We start from the raw sequence: 20,663 nt of genomic DNA, 5'->3' as shown, positions 1-20,663 counted from the left end.
CACACCACAGGAAGTGGTGCCCCTACGACCCTGGACAAGGGATCAGTGATCTGTGAATGAAGGAGGACATACTATTTCTACCTCCATGTCTTCAAATCAACAACCGGGTTCAGAGACAAGCGATGGAGTGAGCAGTTAAGAGGATTTTGTAAAAATGAAACAAATAAACTAAATAAAACAGAAAAGATTGTAAGTACAAAACGTGGCTGTCATGGTTTCACAGGTGTGCGTTCAAAATGGCTGATATTTGTTTGTATATCAAAGGGACGGAACACGGATGTTAGTGAGAATTCTCAAGGCAACAGCTTCACACCAGTCCGTTGTCCAGACTGAATCATACAGGTGGCTTGATGAGACCCCTTCCCAAAAGCAAATCAGAATAGCACTTATAACAGGGCTCACCAACATTTTTAAAATGAGATTAATTTTTATTACTGATGGACTGACAGTTTTGTATAAACACTAAAACATAAGGTCAGTTAGAAATCCTATTTACTAGAAAATCGCAACGACCCTTCACTGGTGAGCTATTTTTAAAACCTGTCCCGCTTGTTACTCAGGTGTCCTTAGGGGGCTACCTGGTGCCCACAGGTACCGCATTAAAGAAGCCTGACTTAGGACTTAGATAAATGGATGTTTTGTGGCAAAAAGTTGATAAAACGGGAAGAAAAATAAATACATTTACAATTTATGTGAAGAGTTAAAAGAATGAAACTGATACATCTGAAAAAACGTACACGATTATGACTAAATCCGGTGACACATTTCTGTCACGACCAGAACAGAATCAGGACCCAAATGCGTAGCGTTAACCACAAGTTCATTGATAGAAAGAGGGAAGGGGAGCGCCCGCGATCCGGTGGTTGCTGGACGCGGGAAGCAAGCCACTCACCCAATCAGATCATGATCCGAATACGGAAGTGGATCTTTCGAAGCGGGAGATGGCAGTGTCAAGGACGGAAAAACAGGTTGATAGCCGGAGAGCAAAAACGTGGTCGGGATCAAAAACGGGTCGTAAGCCAGGACGGGAGAGCAAACGTGGTCGGGCTCAAAAACAAGTCGGAGCCGGAGACAAACGGGGAGATCAGGAACGAACGGGTGGAAAAACGGGTGCAAAAAAGGGACAGGCGAGAGTCAGGGTCAAAATGCTTGCCTTGTAACAACAGAGGTTCGCTGACGGACTGACAACCTGAGAGTGACAGGACTGGGCTTTAAAAAGGACAGGCAACCAATCAGGTAGCCTGCAGAGGCTGGCGCCAAATGAGTGGGCACAGGTGATCCAAATCAGTAATCATGAAAATTTCAATAATCTATCACCAATAAACTGCCATTGATGGCTAAATACCTCATTCCTCCATTTTTTACCAGCCTGCCAATGGACAAATCGATTACAAATCAATTATAAATATTTATTTAACAAGTATTTTGACTCTCCAAGACTCAGCAAGACTTTTTTCTCATCAAATTCCAATAAACTGCATTTCCTGCCATGCTCTAGGAATATTGAAGTGGGCTTATGTGTTTTTAATGCCGATTTCGGCATCTTAATTTTTTTCCAATCACTTAATCCTCATACAATAGAATGTATAAATCGTTTTGTATGACAACCATCAGCTACTAAAAAATCCAACTTTTACTGGCTTGACAATTATCCATCCATCCATTATCTGCACCGTTTATCCTCAGTAGGGTCGCGGGGGGTGCTGAAGCTCTTCCCAGCTTCAAGGGGACACCTTGAACTGGTTGCCAGCCAGTCGCAGGGCACACAGAGGCAGACAACTCACTCTCCCATTCACACCTAGGGATAATTTAGAGTCACCAGTTAACCTAACACACATGTTTTTGGAATGTGGGAGGAAACCGGAGTGCCCGGAGGAAACCCACGCAAGCACGGGGAGAGCATGCAAACTCCACACAGGAAGGTTTGATCACACGCGCTAACCACTGTGGTGTGGAAATATTACTACTGCATTTTCCAGAATCTAAGACTTAATAATGAACTAGCTCAAAATATTCCATTATGAAATATTCTGTATGAATAAGGCGCACCTGACTATAAGGCGCATGACAATAAAAGTACTGTAAGAGAGAGGGTTGCATTAAAAAATGACAGAAAAAATAAAACAATTAAAATGAAATCTGGTTTCAAAAGTAAATTGAATCGATTGATGTATCCCACTTTCAAAACATCTGGTAATTTGGGGGTTTTAAGGTGTGGCTAATCATCCAGCAAATACGGTAATGAAATTAATAACAGCTGGTGAAAAAATCTAACAAACATTAATACTTACCGGTATATTAGATCAAGATTAGAATATGGGAAAGTTTTAGAAAATCACAAGAACCAGAAAAGATTAACTTTTGGGGAAACTCAGAAGCAAATTCTGGGTTTTAGGTCTGCCTTATAGCTAGCTTGTAAGTACGGTAATCAACTCAAAAATTGCCAGTAAACAATATATAGAAAATAACTACTCATATGAGACGTTTTAAAATAACACCAAGAAAGGAACAAATTGAATTGGTATTGCGTCAGAAAAATAGAAACAAATGGCATGAAATACCTCGTTGGCATCCCGGGAAAGTAAGTTGTACAGTACAGTTTGTTTGCTATGTTTTTGAATCAGGTTTTACAATAAAGTGTTGGACTTTTTCAACCATGCATTAAAAAATAATAAATTGATCTGGTTTTGAAATTAAATGTTTTTGAGATGAAGGGTTTGAGGAATATGTTGGGAGTGACAAGATTGGATAGATTGAGAAATGAAATTGTGAGAGACAGAACTGGAGTAGTAGTGGAACTGAGTAAGCGTGTGGATAAGAGAGTACTCGGTTGGTTTGGACACATGGAGAGGATGGATGAGGAGCGAATGTTGAAGAGGATCTACAGAGCTGAAGTAAATGGAAGGAGAACAAGAGGAAGGCCCCAATTGACGTGGATGGATGGTGTTATGAGTGCAATGCAGGAAAGAGGTCTAAATGTAGTGGAAGCTAGAGCTTTTGTGTGTGTGTTTTTTCTTTTTGTTGTTGCTATTTTTCCCATTTATTTTCTTTGTTTTTGGATGTTTGTCTTGCTGTCGGTCACGTTTCTTGAGGGTTGTGACCAAGGTAGATAGATAAATGGATAGGTTTTGAAATATTAATTTGTTCCATCCTTAGTCTGTGCGAATCATCTTGGGGTCAAAGTAGATACATAGATTTTGCTGACGGCTTTTCGGCTAGCAAGAACGACGCTGCTGCTGCTGCAGCAAAGGGTAAGGTTTCCACCTCGGAGCGTGAAATTTGTGTGTGCATATTTCTGTCTCTGGGTCAAGCTAACTCGTAAACACATTAGTGCTCCCATGAATGGATGATTGTTCTTGATTGATTTGTATCGCGGGAAAAGAATGTATTTTTTTCTTTCTCTACTTTTGCTTTCAGTGCGGGTTATGTTCATGCAGTTGTAAAGAATTGTACGTGTAGCCGAATGCTTCGAGATGCTTACTTATTAGCATGTCAAATGAAATCAAAGCATTTAATGCAAGTAACATTTTAAGATGAATAGGAAAAAACTTTATCTGGAATAGGGCTGATACCAGCTCAGTAGCCTAGATGGTAAGGCGCCCGCTTTGAGACTGGGAGGTTCGGGTTCGCGCCCCGGCCGAGTCATTCCTAAGACTTAAAAAGTGGTCGGCGGCGCCCTCTGTTGGCTGCGGCTGCATCGGCTCGCTACAACGGGTCAGGTGCAATCGACATTTCGTTCTGTGTACATTGTTACACAGAATGACAATACAAGGAAATTATTATTATTATTATTATTATAATAAACTAGCTACTGGATTTAAGACTATAAGATGCTACTTTTTCAACCCCCCTCTAAGCCCAGTAGGATATGTAGTAAATCGATAAATTATTTAAAAGGATGGTGCTACCTTTTGATGCAGAAGCCCCTGTTAGCTTTAGCAGTAGAAGACCATGACAGTTTGTGCTGCTAAGAAAGCAATGCTAATATTTGTAATAAAATAAAAGGCTACATTTTGGCACAGATAAAAGGCATGCCAGCGTTTGGTGTGGAACAAGACAACGTTAGTTTTCCTTGTGAAAAAATTGAAATTACAGAGACCCCTCGCTGCTACGCGCTTCGGTAATCGCTGGATTTTTAATTGAATTGAATCGTCTTTACTGTCATTGATCCCAATGTATCATGCATTGTGTCTTTAATAGACAGCTGACAGAGGGGAAAGATTAGGTCGGGTGCTTTGAGTTGGGTGGGTGTGACCGTGTGCACGACTGTGACAGGCTTGTGTATGCTGTCAGTCAAACAGCGGGCGGGCGCTACCTCCCAAAGCAAACCGGGAAGCATAGCGACAGCTAGCTTTTAGCAGCTCGTTACAACATTCATCAATCAAATCAGACTCAGAGGAAAGTCAGAAGAGTGCAAGAAAATGGTGATCACCAGCGGGTGCGCAATGGATTATTATTGGGTTCGAGAAACGACTGAGGTGGTGTCAGGGAGAAGCTGCTTCCTGCTATGGCTAAGCTTTGTAGCTAAACTCATAAGCAACCTGTGCAAAGTCTGCAACACCAGGTTCATTACCCATGAAATGGACGAAATGAAGCTCCAAGTTGTGGGAAACGGCTATATTCGGGACTCTTGTATCTCAATCATCGCAGAGACTTGGTTCAATTCGAGGACACCTAAAACAAGAGTGCAACTAGCCAGCCGCTTGGAGTCGTACACCCACAGGCAGAAGGGCTCCAATGTCCATGACAGTGTGGCGAGGATCCAAGTGTTCTGATTTTGCGTAGGGGTTGAGGGTTAATAAAGCCCCTACCAGAATGTGGAGGAAAAGGCATGCGTTTTGAAGTAGGTGGGGGCTCTCCGCTCATACCTGAAGCTGCATGTTACGAATCTCCACCAATTTAGTTTCATCTTTGTATAATGACGATAAAACCGTTCGTTCAACTGCAATTATGTGATCTGTTTTATTACTTGTAGATCAAGAGATGTTATTTTGTTACAGTCATATACTCTTAGTCTGTAATGAAGTCATCTCGCAGTAAGTTTCTCTGCTTGGGGGCTTTTATAAAGGTGTGACGCTACTTTGTGGATATTCACTTGGGGGGTTCTGGTCCCCAATCACTGCATAAAGGGATCGCTGTACATTTTTAGTAGAAGATCACACTACTTCTTGGCTCAGAAGAATAAATACAATTTGATTTCTAAAACAATGCTAGTTTTTGGAATATAATACGGTGCTAAATTTTGTCCCAGGAAAAAAGTAGAAGTAGTAGAAGACCACACTACTCTTTGGCTCAGAAGTAAAGACAATTCTAAAATATTGCTTTTCCTTTGCATAGAACAAGATGCTACATTTTGGTGCAGAATATAAGTATTCTAGAGTTCGGTGTGGAAAAGACAACATTCATTTTCAGCGTTGAGACTCCTTGTGATTAAGGGATTTTGTAAGGTTTATTGTTCTATATTCTTTATCAATTACAGTGGAACCTCGGTTCTCGACCATAATCCGTTCCATTTCTTTGTACGAAAACTGATTTGTACGATCATTGAAGCCCTTTTTTCCCATTAAAAGTAATGTAAAATTGTTTTAATCCGTTCCAACACCCTTAATGTTTATCTTGAATATTTAACGTAAAGCTAACCCAGGCTAATCGTACGTTCGCGTTAGCGTAATCTTCTTTATGAAAGATTACGCTAACATGAACGTGTAAAAATAAAAAAATCAGGTCGTTTACACGTCATTTAGCACCCAGGTCTCCACAACAAGTGGTGAGCGGTTAAAGGATAAAGAAAAGAATTTTGAATAGGATTTCTTACCGGTCGGCAGAAGCCATGCTGTATTCTGAAAGAAGGGAAACTCGCACACCTTCTTCATATTTTGCTATTATTTCTTTCTTAAATGCAATAGTTGTACGCACTACTCCTCTTTTTCACCTGTAGCAACTTTGCTGCTTGCACCAACCTTCTTCCGAGGCATAATTAGGGGTTAAAAAACTCCCTTCACCGCTTTTGAAAAACAAAAACAGAAAAGGTGTGCGCGTTGCCGTGACAACAGTTCTTCACGAGGGGTGGGGGCAATCTACACTCGTACGCCGCGTACCGGCGTTCGAACTCCGATTTTTTGAACGAAAAGCGAAGCAAGAATTTCTCTAAATTTATGGTCGAGAACCGATTTGTTCGAAACTGAGAGGCGTTCGAAAACCGAGGTTCCACTGTTCCATTATCGGTCATATCATAATACGCTACAAAGCCAAGGGGCCGAGACACTTGCTCTCGGCCAAGAGGCTGAGTCAAGGTCCTAGCGGGGGAAGGGATTTTTAAGGGTTATTGTTCTATCTTCTTTATTCATTATCCATTGTCGGTCAGTTCATAATACGCTACAAAGCCTAGGAGCCGGGACTCTTACTCTCAGCCAAAAGGCCAAGCTAAGGTCCTAGCCTCAAAGCCTTGCTGCCATCATTGCGAATGCACCGTTCCCGGAGGTACTGCAATACCGGGCCAATGCGTGGAGTGGACAGAGCAAGCTCTTATTCCATCTCCAACACATGCCGATTTAATTAGAATCTCATGAGTCAAGGTCCTAGCCACCAGGCGTTTTAGAGTTTTTAAGGGATATTATTCTATCTTCGTTATTCATTATCCATTATCCGTTATCAGTCAGTTCATAATACGCTACAAAGCCTAGGAGCCGGGACACTTACTCTCAGCCAAAAGGCCAAGCTAAGGTCATGTGCATGATCCTAGAACAGCAGTCGGCATCATAAATGGAAAATGATACCCGTAATTAAGGTATGATGCAGACTTGTAAAGTCCGGGTCCCGTTGAAAGTAATCCAAGGAAACAAAATGTTTATTTCCCAAGTTAAGGGTGAGAAAAATATATATCCACTATTATCCACTGCGACAACAGACAGATCTACCGGTAACTCAGCTTTACCACAATTCCCATCAGCCCGCGTTTGCTCCAACCCTTCTTTTTGATTGGCCCGTAGAACACATAACAGAATAAATCTCTAATAATAAATGCATTACAAAAATATACAGTTGCAAATACATATTATACATGATACACATATTTACGAAGAAAGACGGTACACCGAGAGAGTTTTCAAAGCTTTAATAAAAATAATATAACTTTCATCCCAAACCGTGCCTTTGAAAGGTACCAACACGCTAGTATGATCACGCTCGCAATGCATCCAACGTGTCTGTTAAAAACAGCTTCCGTTAATTGTGAAGTTCACTGCAGGTCGTCCTCAACTTCCTCCTCATAACTATCGCCATCAAGGGCGTCTTCCTCATTATCGGAACGTACCTTTACTTAACAGACAATGTATGCATAAGCTTAGAGGTTGCAGTCTTTCTTGGCGCACATATTCTACTGATCTTAATCTTACCTTTTATACTCCAGCGCCACTGGTGGCCGTTAGAAAAATTCTATATATTGGCCGATCCACTGAATAAGCCGCAGGGCTGAACATTTGGGAAAAAAGTAGCGGCTTATAGTCCGGAATTTACGGTAGGTTTCTGCGACACTAAGATAACAATATTTTTCGGATAATAGAAGAGAATGTTAAATTTCGGTTAAAAAGGCAACACATGTTTTCCATGTAGTAGAGGAAGTTATTAAAAGTATAATGATAGTTTTTGTAGCAGATAAGGACAATGCTAGTTTCCAGCATAGAATACAAATTAACTTGCTTTCAGTCTAAAAACGATTGATTTTATGGCGCAGAAATTTGGCAGAGACAAAAAAGATGCTAGCAGAAGAAGACAATCCTAGTAAGGATAAGGCTATTTTTCTACGACACCAAGATAACAATATTATTATTTTCTTTGAAACAAGATGAGGCTATTTTTAGCGTGAAAAAAAGGCCTCTTAAGTTTTCTGTTTAGTAAAAGATATTCGTAAAACAATGCTAGTTTTCAGCATAGAACACAACAGGTTTCTTTTAGCCTAAAAATGTGATCGTAAATGTAAGTGTAGACTTTGACGCTACCTAATGGTGCGGAAAAAAATGAGCAAGCTTTGGATAGCTTTTGAAATAAAATAAGATTACTATTTAGTGCAGTATAAAACAATGCCGTTTTTTTGCCGTTGATGCTATTTTTGGGCGTAAATGAACACATGGCCAAATTAAATTATAATAATAATAATACATTGTATTTTGAAGCGCCTTTCAGGACACCCAAGGTCACTGTACATATGAGTAGGACACAACAATAAACGAAGAGTAAAACAAGAGTAAAGAAAGCAAGTAATAAATAGCCAATAAAACGCATTATAGTTAAAAGGGGTGGTGTGTGAGGCAGACGCTCAAGAATAGGCAAGTCTGAAGAGGTGAGTTTTGAGTCGGGATTTAAAAATGGACAAGGTCGCAGAATTTCGTAGGTCAGGCGCCACTAAGTTCCAGAGCTGGGGGGCAGAGCGGCTGAAAGCTCTGCTCCCCATGGAGCTGAGGGAGGCAGAGGCTATAGCGAGATGGAGGGAGGAAGATGATATAAGGGAAAGCTTTTTTAAAGCCATTTTTCAAATTTGTCCAGTAACTTCAAAGAAATCCAGCGCCTATGAAAAGAAGGTTTTTTTTTTTGTTGCCTTTGATGGCTAAAAGAAAATCGCTGTTTTGCTGCTAGCACATACTTTGGGTTATTTTTCGCTGTTCCCATCTATAACATATGATATTTTTGTGTCAATAGGCTGCTCTGAACTAACATTCTGCCATTCTGCTTCAACAATACATGCGCATCTTCAATACGTCACACTTGTTGAAACAACGGAAAAGGTTCTATAAGTGTTAGGTGATAATGGAGTTGAATACGGAAAGCAAAAAAAAAAGAAAGAAAGTACTGAAAGCATATAAAGCAGAAAAAGCCAGGTTGTACACATTAATAAAAAGCCAGGTTTTTCATGAGATAGATTGAAGCAGTGCATTCAATCTTTCCATCTGATCTGCTGATCATTTTGCTATTTCTTGTGTTTTTTAGGGATCCCTGCAAAAAGATGAAATGACTAATTACAAAATAATTATGTGCGGAATGTTTTATTACTATAAATAATAAATCACAAAAAATAATAATCTGAGGAGCTGTTTGGGAGCTATCTCAGTAAGCCGAGCAGAAAAGAGTCTTGAAAAGAATCCGGAATTCCCATGACAGTAGGGGGCAGTAACGCTTCACATGACAACTTGATAATGAGGACTAGAGCCACCATCGGTGTCATTTTTACGGAATTTTAAAAAAGATTTCTGAATTTCAAAACAGCTATCGAGTCTGACTGCCAGGAAACATGACAATGGAAATAATGTCAAGAACTTCACCCACAATTCAAACATTTACCTGACCTAGAAAACACAACATTAAAATTCAAGCATTTTCAAGGATTTCAACCACCCGTACAAACCCTCTATATTGTGGATTTTCAAATCTTCACAAGTAAAGGTTGCCAGTCTGTCCTACCTTTGGTAGGTAGTCGGCGTTGCGTATGCCATCCACCATCTCCTGGCCGTCGGGGTGCACGGCAGATACATGGGCCCACATCCTCTCCCAGGTGTCCGCCTCGATAGGAAAACCGGCCCGGTTAACGTTGAATAGCTGGCCTCCGTCCTTCTCCTCTTCCTCGCAGTTGGGGTTGCTGCCTTCGCTCGACTCCTCGTTGGCGACCCGACGCAGCAGGCAGCGGGCGCTGGAACTTTTGGAACGCCCGTGCCGGCTCAATTTGGCTGGGTGGGCAGTAGCCCGGCTCGGGGGGTCCGGGCCGGTCATGGGAAGGACGAGGGAGAGGAGGATGACGGACAGACGAGTTTAGCTAAGGGAGCATCACTCTGGTTGCACCTCGTGTTGATGAGAGCATGCTTGGAGACCTGGTAACACCAAATGTAAACATCAAGAACCTAAAAACAACACAGTCAAAAGTACAGAGACCCCTCGCTACCTCATACTTTGGTTATCGCTCGTTCACTTCTTCCTGGATTTTAAATGTAATTGTCGTTATTGTCATTGATATCAACACAGTGTGTATTGTGTTCAGGTGACAGTACACAGCAAATGCTATCAGAGGGGCAGGTTATGGAAGGCTTTGTGTGTTGGAAGGACGGTGAGTGCATGACTGTGATAGGCTGTCAAGCAGAGGGGCGAGCACACAAGTCACTGTTTCCAGAACAAACTGCTAAGCACGGCTACGGCTACAGCTAGTATTTTAGCAACTCGTTATGTTGAAAATAAACTCATCAATTACATCGGACTCTTAGGAAAGTCAGAAGAATGCAAAGAAATGGATATCACCAGTGGGTGCTCCGTGGATTATCAGGTTCGGGAAGCGAACTCTGTTAAAAATGTAGTTGTCATTTTTGACGCTGATCTGTCGTTTCAGATTGGCATTAGGAATATTATTAGAATAATTGTTTTCTGCATCTTCGCGAGATTGCAAAAAATATTGTGAATTTCCCTACGGGGATGAATAAAGTATCTATCTATCTATCTATCTATCTATCTAAGATGGTGAGATAATTCGTGCGTTTGTCACCTTGCGTCTCGATTAATGAATTGTACAACTTTCTAGTCTTTCAATGTATGTCAAGAAAAGATTGCAGCTGGTAGAAAATGCTGCAGCAAGACTTTCAACTACGACAAGAAAGTTTGACCACATTACTCCAATTTTAACTGAACTGCACTTGCTCCCTCTCAGTTTAAGCTGTACTTTTAAGGTTCTGTTGGTAACATACAACATTTCTCATGGACTTGCCACTTCCTATGGTCCTGCCCTGAGCCTTCGCTCAGAAAATTCTGGTCTACTAGTAATTCCCAGAGCCAAGAAGAAATCCAAAGGTTTGAGAGTGTTCGCTAGTCGTCATCCTGTACGTGGGATTACCTCATGAGCGAATTTATCAAGGGTTATTCATTTCTCCCATCCAGAGGTTTTTGAGTTTTTTTGTTGCCCTCGTGTATGTTTCAGATCAGGGGATGTTGTAACGATGGTCTTTCGAGATGTTTTGTGGGTACGGGCTATAGAAATAAACATGACTTGACAACGTTAAAACTTCTACCCCAGCGTGGGCCCTGATAGGAAATATAATAAACGTGTTTATTTAGTTGTTAACTTACTGGGAAAGGATCTAAAAAGTCTAAAAATAGAAAGGGGTAGAGATGGGGGTCCAACACAACAACTGTGACAATGATGTCAAGAGTCCCCCCAAATGCAACGCCTGGTCAATTTGCTTCTTTCTTACTTTTGAAGTCATATTCTTCTCCGATAAAATTCCATTCGCTCACTGTGCAAAGAAACAACTGTTGCATGAACTTAAAATAATGTGTACAACTGCATTTTTAATGACATTCGTTGCAAACTCGTAATTTCAAACTCACCGCATCACACGTTGGCGTCATTGTAAAGACGTCAAAAAAATTACGTAATTAATCGAAATGTTCTAAAAGAAAATATGCAAAAATATCAACTATATTCGGGTGCACTCATAGTTTAGTGTTGGCACTGAGAGCATTTGCAACTTCATCCCCTTTCTTCCCACAATTGTCAAACTCGCGCTCATATTACTAAAGCTGGAAATACTGTACAACAAAATTCAAACTAAAGGCTAGAATGCGTATATGAATTTAGGATATTGAGTATGACTAAAATACTGAGTACAGCTAAAAGCTAAATGTAATATTTTAAAAGACATTGTGTCACGACAAAACGTTATTAAATTGAAGAGAACATAAGTAAACCCATAAGTATTTTAACTTTGAAAATCTCCATCAGAGACATACAGTATTCTCCTTGGCGTTGACGCCTAGTTCGTGTACACTGCGGTGCCCGTTGCCTCTCATACTGGAGAAAATTGTTCATTACCTCTTGTGAGCCTTCTTCGTTCCAAAATCACTCTTTCGTGTACCTCGCTTGTAATCCCGCTAACATTTTCCTGCAAGTGCTCCCTCCTTCATTTCTTACATGCTTATTCCACCAGTGAGAAAACGGTGCCCTACTGTTGTCGAGTCGCTCGTATCTGTGTGGTTGGCTGGTTTCCTATTGGTCGAACCAACAATGAGAGGCGGGAAGAAGGAGCATCGCCTTCGACTGCTACTCTCCAATTGGTGGGTTTGGTGGCGGAAGGCGTAAACAAGTGTTGCTGCAAAGAGAAAGGATTAAGTCAAGTCAAGTCACATTTTTATAGCCCTTGTTAGGAAATAAATACATTAAAAATGTACCTTTTACCAAATTGTTCGAATTAGTTATCTGACTCCATTAACCAAACACAAACTTCATTCTCCTAACAATGCATGCTCGTTTCTTTCTGGGAAAAGATGGACAGGAATAGCCGACATATTCACACGGGGGCAGATTTATTTTCATAAAGTATTTAACTAGGTGAATTCCATCGAATTAGCCGAATTATTGTCGCTCTTCGTTGAGCCTCCTTTCTTGAATGTGTCTCTCTCGATCTTCTCTCTTCTACGATTTTCCCACGTCTTTTCACAAGCTGGCGTGCCGGCTCCTCCCATGGGCGTGCCAGGTGCCAGCTTCACCACCTCCTCGCCGAAGGGCGCCGCGATGTCTAAAACACTCATATCAGCAAAGCTTATCATAACAACTTCTCCAAACAATGCCTGCTTTCCTGTGTCACAGAGGCTCCTCCTGCGTCAGCCCTTGTCCCAGTTCCTGCTGTTTTCGGTAAACATCATTCTCCGCCAAGTTGCAATGACCTGCCCCACAGCTTTTTGCATCAAATGTAATTTGTATTTGATCGTAAAAAATCCCTTAAGTAAAAAATCTATAAAATCCTTCACCCTTAATCACAAAATGTCTCGAAGGACTGTATAGGATTACAATTACACCATCCCCTGATCTTAAACCATCATGCGGGCAAGGAAAAACACAAAACCTCAGCACGAGGAAAATAAGAAACCCTGAGAAGGGGCCTTACAAGTGGTAATCCCCCTTCCAGGATGACAAGGGCGCAATAGATTAACCATTGGGTAACAGTACACAAAACATAGTAAACTTCAATTAAAGAAAACATGTAATGTTTTGAAATTTAAGAACAACGTCACAGCAACCCATCTGATTAAGGTTGCTCTTTGTCACAGTTGTTTTTTTTTCATGGCTTTAGAAAAAGGGTTTTTATCCACTAGGTGGTGCTAAATGATACACAAGTTGAAAGTGGTTGTTACACTGAAAAAACGCATATCAAACCTGTTGTTACTCAGATTGTCCATCGGACAGCATTAATGCATCATTAATAACCAATGAAAAACAACATTGACAATGTCAATACAAAAGTTAGCATTGCTTGACTTTCTTTCTGTCTGTCTTTTCTTTCTTTCTTTCTTTCTTTCTTTCTTTCTTTCTTTCTTTCTTTCGTTCTTTCGTTCTTTCGTTCTTTCGTTCTTTCGTTCTTTCTTTCTTTCTTTCTTTCTTTCTTTTTTTTTTCTTTCTTTCTTTCTTTATCTCTCTCTTTTTTCTCTCTTGCTTCTCTTTCTCTGTAGTTCTCTCTCTTTCTTTCATTCTGGTTCTCTATCTCTCTTACTTTGTCCCTGTTTCTTTCTGTCTTTGATTTTCTTTCTTTCTTTCTTTCTTTCTTTCTTTCTTTCTTTCTTTCTTTCTTTCTTTCTTTCTTTCTTTCTTTCTTTCTTTCTTTCTGTCTTTCTGTCTTTCTGTCTGTCTTTCCTTCTTTCTTTCTTTCTTTCTTTCTTTCTTTCTTTCTTTCTTTCTTTCTTTCTTTCTTTCTTTCTTTCTTTCTGTCTTTCTGTCTTTCTGTCTGTCTTTCCTTCTTTCTTTCTTTCTTTCTTTCTTTCTTTCTTTCTGTCTTTCTGTCTTTCTGTCTGTCTTTCCTTCTTTCTTTCTTTCTTTCTTTCTTTCTTTTTTTTTTCTTTTTTCTTTCTTTCTTTCTTTCTTTCAATCTGTCTTCCGTTATTTTTTGTTCCTACTGTAGAACAAAGATCGGTTATAACATAAATACATGCATTTTTTTATATAAAGAAATCAACTCAAATAGATGGAATTTCCTTATGTTCAAAAGTTTAACTGCAGGAAATCCAGCTGTAAAGGTCAAAACCGTGCATAAAAAATGCATTTCAAATCCAGAGTGAAGCCTTATCTTAGACGCTAGCGCTCCTTCACCGCCTTAGGATATAGTATAGCACCTCCTACTGGATGTAGTGTAGTTAGTTTATTCAATTTTCAATCCGTCACACAGAGATCTTTGGGAAAATCTAGTATAAAAAGGGACTGTTTATTATTTAGCACCTTCATGAAAAGAAATACATTATTTATTAAGGATAATCATATCGATTTCAATAACTACCAAAAATACACAAACCAAATGTGTATTTTTTAAAATCATAGGATTTATAAGTGGGGTAGAAAAATGAACTTATTAGTTGTTATTCTTCAATATCTTTAAAAAATAAAATAAGTGTGAATATTTTCAGATTTTAGGTATTCCTCATAAAAAATGTTTATGACATGATGACATTAGTATTTTTATCTGCATTATTTTTCGACCCCACTCATGGAAGAGTTTATCAACTTGTGGGTCATGCATCCAAGGGTTAAACTCGTTAGTCAAGAAATTTATTTACTCAACGTTACATGAGGCTCACCTTGAGGGAGCCGACATGATTGCTACTAAGGGTACCTTTCAAAAAACCAAAATCTTGTGAAAGGCTGATTAAAAAAATCAGAAGAGACATTTGTACTGTTTGGTCACCACGCGTGGTTATGATTTTGTGTTCTTCCTCGTGCTTTGTAGCATTTGTTTTTATTTAAAGGAAGATCTAGTGGTCAAATATTACACAGTGTAATGAAAACAATGTTAGTCACAGACCAGAAACGGACACAGGACCCAATAGCGCTCGTTTTCTCAGTTTTTATTAATAAAGAGGGAGAGCAGGGCTTGCTTCCTCTATCCGATGGCTGATGGACAAGAGGAGCGGGCGATGCGGAAGTGGCACTTCTTTGCTAGCGAGGAGGATCGAAGACATGCGGGAATTACAAGTCGCTGGCCAGGACTAGAGAGCAAAGGCGGTGTCAAGATAGGAAACGAGGTCTGCAACAGGAGGCAGGCAGGTGATGGGGCAAAACAGATCAGGTACCAGGCAGACAGAACGGGACAAAGTCAGGTCCGGAAACAAGTTGGCAACGAAGATCAGGTAGAGAAAAGCAGGGCAGGAACAGAGTCGGATGTAAAGGCTTACTGAGCTGGTGGCAACCGTTCGCATAACGATCTGACGGCTTCCTCTTGGAAGCCAGGGGTTTAAAAAGAGTGCATCAGCCAATCAGCTGTCCAGGCACCAATCAAGCAGTCGCAGGTGCTCTAAATCGGTAATCATGACAATTAGCCTTCGACATAAAATGGCTGGTAACTATAAAAAAAACAACAACAAATAAATAAAACAAAAACCCTCTAAGTGGCACTGGAAGGAAGAGTCAATAAGAGAGACAATATTTTCTGATTAGTACAACTTTTTTCCATCATAGACATTATTATATTTTCACAGATATTAGGGGTAGGGGGTAAGCTGGGTTAAAAACCTTAGTTGGCTGTATATGCCCACTGGACCGTAGTTTGCCTACCCTTGGTCAAGAGGCAACGTTTAAAGTTAGAGTAAATAGATTTAGAGTGGCTCACTTCTTTCTCACCAATAAAACAATGGATTGTAAAATATAAGGATATAATAAGTTTGCATGTAAACAATGAGGCAATTGATCTTTCTGATGGACCTCAACATTTCAGTTATGTGACAATAGGGTCAAAGCAAGACTTGGAATGCTGTGCTCCATGTGTGAACAAGACTTCTTCTTAAATATTGGCAACAAAACCGGTTGGATGAGCCCCTTCTGCTTTTCACTGTATCAATTTTCAACATTTTGTGTTGCCGTGCAGCTTCATACCGAACAGTTCTGCAGATGGGGATCTTGGACGTTTTTCTTCTGTCCGGCAACGGCTTGTCAACTATGCTGGCCGCAGCCGTCATCCTACTTGGTCTTTTAATGCTCACAGTGAGCTGGCAGGATAGCGACAAAGCGCCGCCAGGTCCAAGACCGCTGCCTCTGTTGGGGAATCTCCTGCAGCTAGATCTCAAGAGACCCTACTACACCCTGGTGGAGGTCTGAACCTACATCTTGTTTCTTCTGTTCAAAAAAGAGAAGTTGGTGGCTCGAGTGAACTTTGGACTTGCTTAATTGTGTTAACACTTTCTCTCTATGACATTAGATGTCCAAGAAGTATGGTCCAGTTTTTACGATCTACCTTGGCTTCAAGAAAGCGGTGGTCCTCGCCGGCTACAATGTGGTAAAGGAAGCCTTGGTCAACTGTGCTGAGGAGTTTGGCGATAGAGACATATTTGGAAATGTGAAGGAATACAATGATGGGCACGGTGAGCAGGACGTGATCGCCTTCTTAAAGAACAGCTTGTTTACATTACTTTCAAACCGAAAGGGATCATGTGGAGTAACGGAGACTCCTGGAAAGAAATGAGACGCTTCACTTTGACTCACCTGAGAGACTTCGGGAAGAAGGTTTGTGAAGACAAGATAATTGAGGAATCTCGTTACCTTTTGGAAGTCTTCAGGAACTTTGAAGGTAAATTGTCATTCAGAGTAATGTTCAACCGTATTTTCCAGGCTTTTTCATAGACCAATCCTGGTCCTTGAGGGCTTGGGACCTGCAGGTTTTAGTCTTTTCTGTCCTCCAACACACCTAATCAGCTTGTCAACATTTATGCCTGATAACAATCAGAATCAAAGATGGAAACATAAAACTTACAATACCCTTGAGGACCATGATTGGTAATGCCTAAACTATCACATCTACTAAAACCATGAACTATCCGCGGTTAGTTGTTCAACAATGTCACTGCTATTGATGGCTATAAATGTCAGTTTTCAATTTTTACTGGACGATTGTGGATGATTAAAGTGTTATAAAAACGAAATTAGCTAATGGCACCAGGCGCCGACAAGTTGAGCCACGAAACGTGATAATAGTTTTCAAGATACTATGAATCTTCCGTAGTCTACTACGACAGTTTATACCAAATTAGGAAATGCATATTTCTTTTTTAAATAAATACTACCAAAATATAAAAAACAATATGTTGACAATGTTGGGTGGTCCTTGGTTATTTATGGTGCATTAGTGCCATCTCCTGAACTTTTCAGAAACTGCAGGTTTGAGTGCTGTTGCTTTTTGTCTAAGAACCAATCTTGACTTAAAAATTATGCTCTCAAAGGCAACTATGGAAAAAAAATCTGCAAATTCTATTCTGAAATATGATGTACCAATATTTGACAAATCTATAGTAAGGATCTCAAAATCATAGATCTCATAGTCAGCGTTTTTTTTTCTATACTAGGCGAGGCCTTTGACACTACGCATCCAATCAACTACGCAGTCTGCAACATCATCTGCTCCATCGTATATGGGAATAGGTTCGACTACGATAATGCCGAGTTCAGAAACATGGTTGATGGAATGGATCGGAAAATTCAGCTAGCAGGGTCACCGGCCGCCCAAGTAATAAAAGTTTAAACCACTATTCTATTGTGTGCATCTTTACTATGGCGTTTATCCTCTGCCCTTCCAAGGTCTACAACCTGTTCCCGTGGATTGGCAGGTGGCTTTCGCAGAACAAGGAGATTTTTCGACTGACGGCCGAGTACAAGGAAAAGAACCTGGAGCTCTTGAGGCAATTGAGAGAAACCCTCAACCCGTTCTCGTGCAGAGGCCTGGTGGACGCATTTTATGTGCGAAAGCAACAGCTGGAGGTGCAAACCCGCTTGTGCTACAGGTTTAAATAAGTCCCGTGTACAACACACATTGTTTTCCAAATAGCTAAGCAGTTTTTAAGCACCTGTAAACACTTTAAAAATTGTACAGGATGGAACAAAATGAGGCAAATGGCCCTTAATTTCTGCAGTTCTAAATGGAATAAAACTTAAAGGTGTTCAATCAGATTTTATTGTAGGTTTCGGGTTGGTTGTTCATGTTTACAATCTTTTCAGATCGAAAACATGATGATTGGTAACCTGCTCAAAGATAAACCTTCAACTCAGTCTGAAGGCAAGAATGCATGATAAACAGGATTTTAGTAGGCAGGCTTCTGAAAATTACATCACTCAAATTCTCCTCATATCTGATTAGCCTTGGGTGATGACAACAAATTAGATATCCAACATAAAAAACAAACATGATCAGACCACCTGTTTCTATCTTTTACCGCCTATAAATTATTCTGTTTTATTTTCCGGAAGATTGGCAATTTTTCCATAGACGAGTGGATTTCTGCAGAAGTTATTGTAGAAATGCTGGAGAATAAAAGGTCCATGGTTACCAATGAGGTCCCTATTATCCCCATCTTCAGTGGTATCAAACAAAAAACAGAAAATATGACATGATTAAGATACAATCTCAAGAAGAGAGTCAACACTAAGTCAGACTTGATTCAAAAATGTGTCAGGTGTCATCTTTGCCCCCATTTTGGTGTCCCATTGTTACATTCCCTCTGAATGGAGATAAAAAATGTTTGATATTTTGCCCTTTATTCTGACAAATAAACTAATTCTGCTAAAAGGCAAATTCTTTGACCTTAGCTTGTTGAGGCCCCAAGACCAAAAATAATCATATAATGATTAACACAACCTGACCTATCTACAGCTGAAATACTGAAGACCTAAAATACTTTCTTCACCATGTCCATGATCACTTGAATTTAGGAAAGCGGGATAAAAAAACATCACTTCCATGAAGAAAACCTGATGTGGACAGTTCAGAACCTCTTTGTCGCTGGTACCGACACCACCGCCATTACGCTTAGGTGGGCTCTTCTCTTCATGGCAAAGTATCCTGACATCCAATGTAAGATCAGAAAAAACCTTCAAGACTTCAGTATCAGGACATCAAGGTCTGGTTTCCCTTTCATGCAGATAAAGTCCATGAGGAACTGCGCAGAGTGATTGGGGATCGTCAAGTCCAGGTAGAAGACCGGAAAAACTTGCCATTTACTGATGCCGTCATCCACGAGACACAGAGGCTAGCGAACATCTTACCCCTCGCCCTCCCTCATCGGACCAGCACTGAGGTCACCTTTCGGGGTTACTCCATTAAGAAGGTAGGAATAGTATTCTAAAACCTTATGGGGAGACTTGAAACATTTCTTGAATTAGTTTCCCTCTGGAATAGTACTATTTCTTAGGCCTAAACTCTTCCTGTGGGTGTCAGACTACTATTTGGTTTACAGCAGAACTTTGTATCAAGACTTTAACCTCTTGAGGGTGCGCATATATGTGTGAACAGGACACAGCAGTCCATGTCCTCCTGGCATCCGTTCTCTTCGATGAAAACGAGTGGGAGAAACCATATTCCTTCCATCCAGACCACTTTCTTGACAAGGACGGGAAGTTTGTCAAGAAAGACGCCTTTATGCCCTTTTCTGCAGGTAGGAAACCTAAATTCAGTCCAGAAAAGACTCTCATGGCATTGCCATTTGTTGCAGGTCGTCGAGTTTGCCCCGGAGAGAGCTTGGCCCGCAAGGAGCTCCTCATTTTTTTTGTTACGCTGCTGCAGCACTTCCAATTCCAACCTCCCCTGGGTGTCTCAGAGGACAGCCTGGACTTGACTCCACGGATGGGCTTCACCCTCAGCCCAACTGCACACAAACTCAGAGTGCTTGATTGGATGTGAGCGCCAGAGTTGCACCTGAAGATATGTTCTTAGAGCATTGTTAATAAATATGTAATTTGATGATTAAACCCATTAACAGAATGTTGTACCAAAAAAATGTATTTTGATGTTGGCCCAATATTTCTTCTGCCTCTTGGACTGTGTCCTGGAAAATAATCTTGGCCAGTCCGGGTGATCTTGTGATATGACCATACTACTACAGTTTTCATCTGCGCACAGTTGACAAAAGTTCTTTATAGGTTCCAATGTGCCCTCTGATGGTGAGGCGCACTTTTTTGTTTGTCACATAAGCTTTTAGCTGATGCCTAGAACTTTCCTGTAGCTTCGTATCTCCATGGCGTGGACTTTCCTTTTCAGCTTTGCTGTGAAAGTCCATGTCTCCCAAGCGTAGAGGAAGATGAAGATAACCAGCGCTTGCATGAGTCTGATCTTCGATTTCTGTGCCATTTTCTTGTCCCTCCCAATGAGTTTGAGTCTGAAAAATGCGGCTGTGTTTTGTGCTATCCTGGCCGTAATTTCTGGTTTTGACCCCTTTTCTGATATGACAGCTCTAAGATATTTACATTTGGTTACAGGTTCAAGCTCTTGGTGGTTAATGGTGATATTTGTAGTCATACCTTGGGGGTTGTTGTTCATAAAATGTTATTTCTGTGCTGGTTTCCATCACATACTGGGTTGATTCTTTGTCCAGGTGATTGCCCAGATCTCTGAGTTCCTGCTTTTCTCCTGCCAGTATGGCGATATTATCAGCAAAATGGAGATTAGTGATTTTATGTCAACCAAAACTGACTGTACCGTCATGTTGGTCTAGGGCAGGGGTCCCCAAAGTGGTTCATGCGGGCACAAGAGTGCCCCCTAAGGACAACTGAGCTGCCCGCAGACCCGTTTTGAAAGTAGCTCATCAATTCTAGGTCATTGTGATTTTCTGGTAAAATAGTTTTTTTAATTGGTAGACTGAGTCCATTTACATGTACTTACGAGAATTAAACT

The 20,663-nt window shown here is 40.6% G+C and overlaps 2 protein-coding genes and 1 pseudogene across 5 annotated transcripts in view; 1 reads left to right on the top strand and 2 right to left on the bottom strand.

Annotated features, from left to right (window-relative positions):
- vash2 (vasohibin 2) overlaps nt 1–12,003 on the bottom strand; it is a 36,858-nt gene extending 24,855 nt beyond the window's left edge. The window contains exons 1-3 of one of the 4 annotated variants that reach the window (XM_088324929.1): nt 11,223–11,325; nt 9,929–9,961; nt 9,454–9,857 (exon numbers count right to left, since the gene is read on the bottom strand). In XM_088324929.1, the coding sequence (XP_088181055.1) occupies nt 9,454–9,759 (306 nt within the window). In that variant the 5' untranslated portion in view covers nt 9,760–9,857; nt 9,929–9,961; nt 11,223–11,325. Of the gene's footprint in view, nt 1–9,453; nt 9,858–9,928; nt 9,962–11,222; nt 11,362–11,842 lie in introns of those variants that run through there. The other 3 variants (XM_088324927.1, XM_088324928.1, XM_088324930.1) reach the window with 3 other exon arrangements.
- LOC148346580 (U2 spliceosomal RNA) lies at nt 6,459–6,725 on the bottom strand (annotated as a pseudogene).
- A 3,895-nt stretch (nt 12,004–15,898) lies between the features above and the next one.
- Nucleotides 15,899–19,849, top strand: LOC148346578 (cytochrome P450 2K1-like). Its single transcript, XM_088325687.1, has 9 exons — nt 15,899–16,099; nt 16,206–16,368; nt 16,431–16,574; nt 17,347–17,507; nt 17,579–17,758; nt 18,707–18,848; nt 18,917–19,101; nt 19,287–19,428; nt 19,486–19,849. Exons 1-9 carry the CDS (start codon nt 15,899–15,901, stop codon nt 19,671–19,673), a joined length of 1,506 nt encoding a protein of 501 aa, XP_088181813.1. The 3' UTR covers nt 19,674–19,849.
- Nucleotides 19,850–20,663: the final 814 nt, after the last annotated feature.

This window comes from Urocampus carinirostris, chromosome 20, assembly GCF_059441175.1.
Source record: "Urocampus carinirostris isolate Australia breed hairy pipefish chromosome 20, RoL_Ucar_1.0, whole genome shotgun sequence".
NCBI classification, from domain to species: Eukaryota; Metazoa; Chordata; class Actinopteri; order Syngnathiformes; family Syngnathidae; genus Urocampus; species Urocampus carinirostris.
This window is presented reverse-complemented; position numbering and strand designations above follow the sequence as displayed.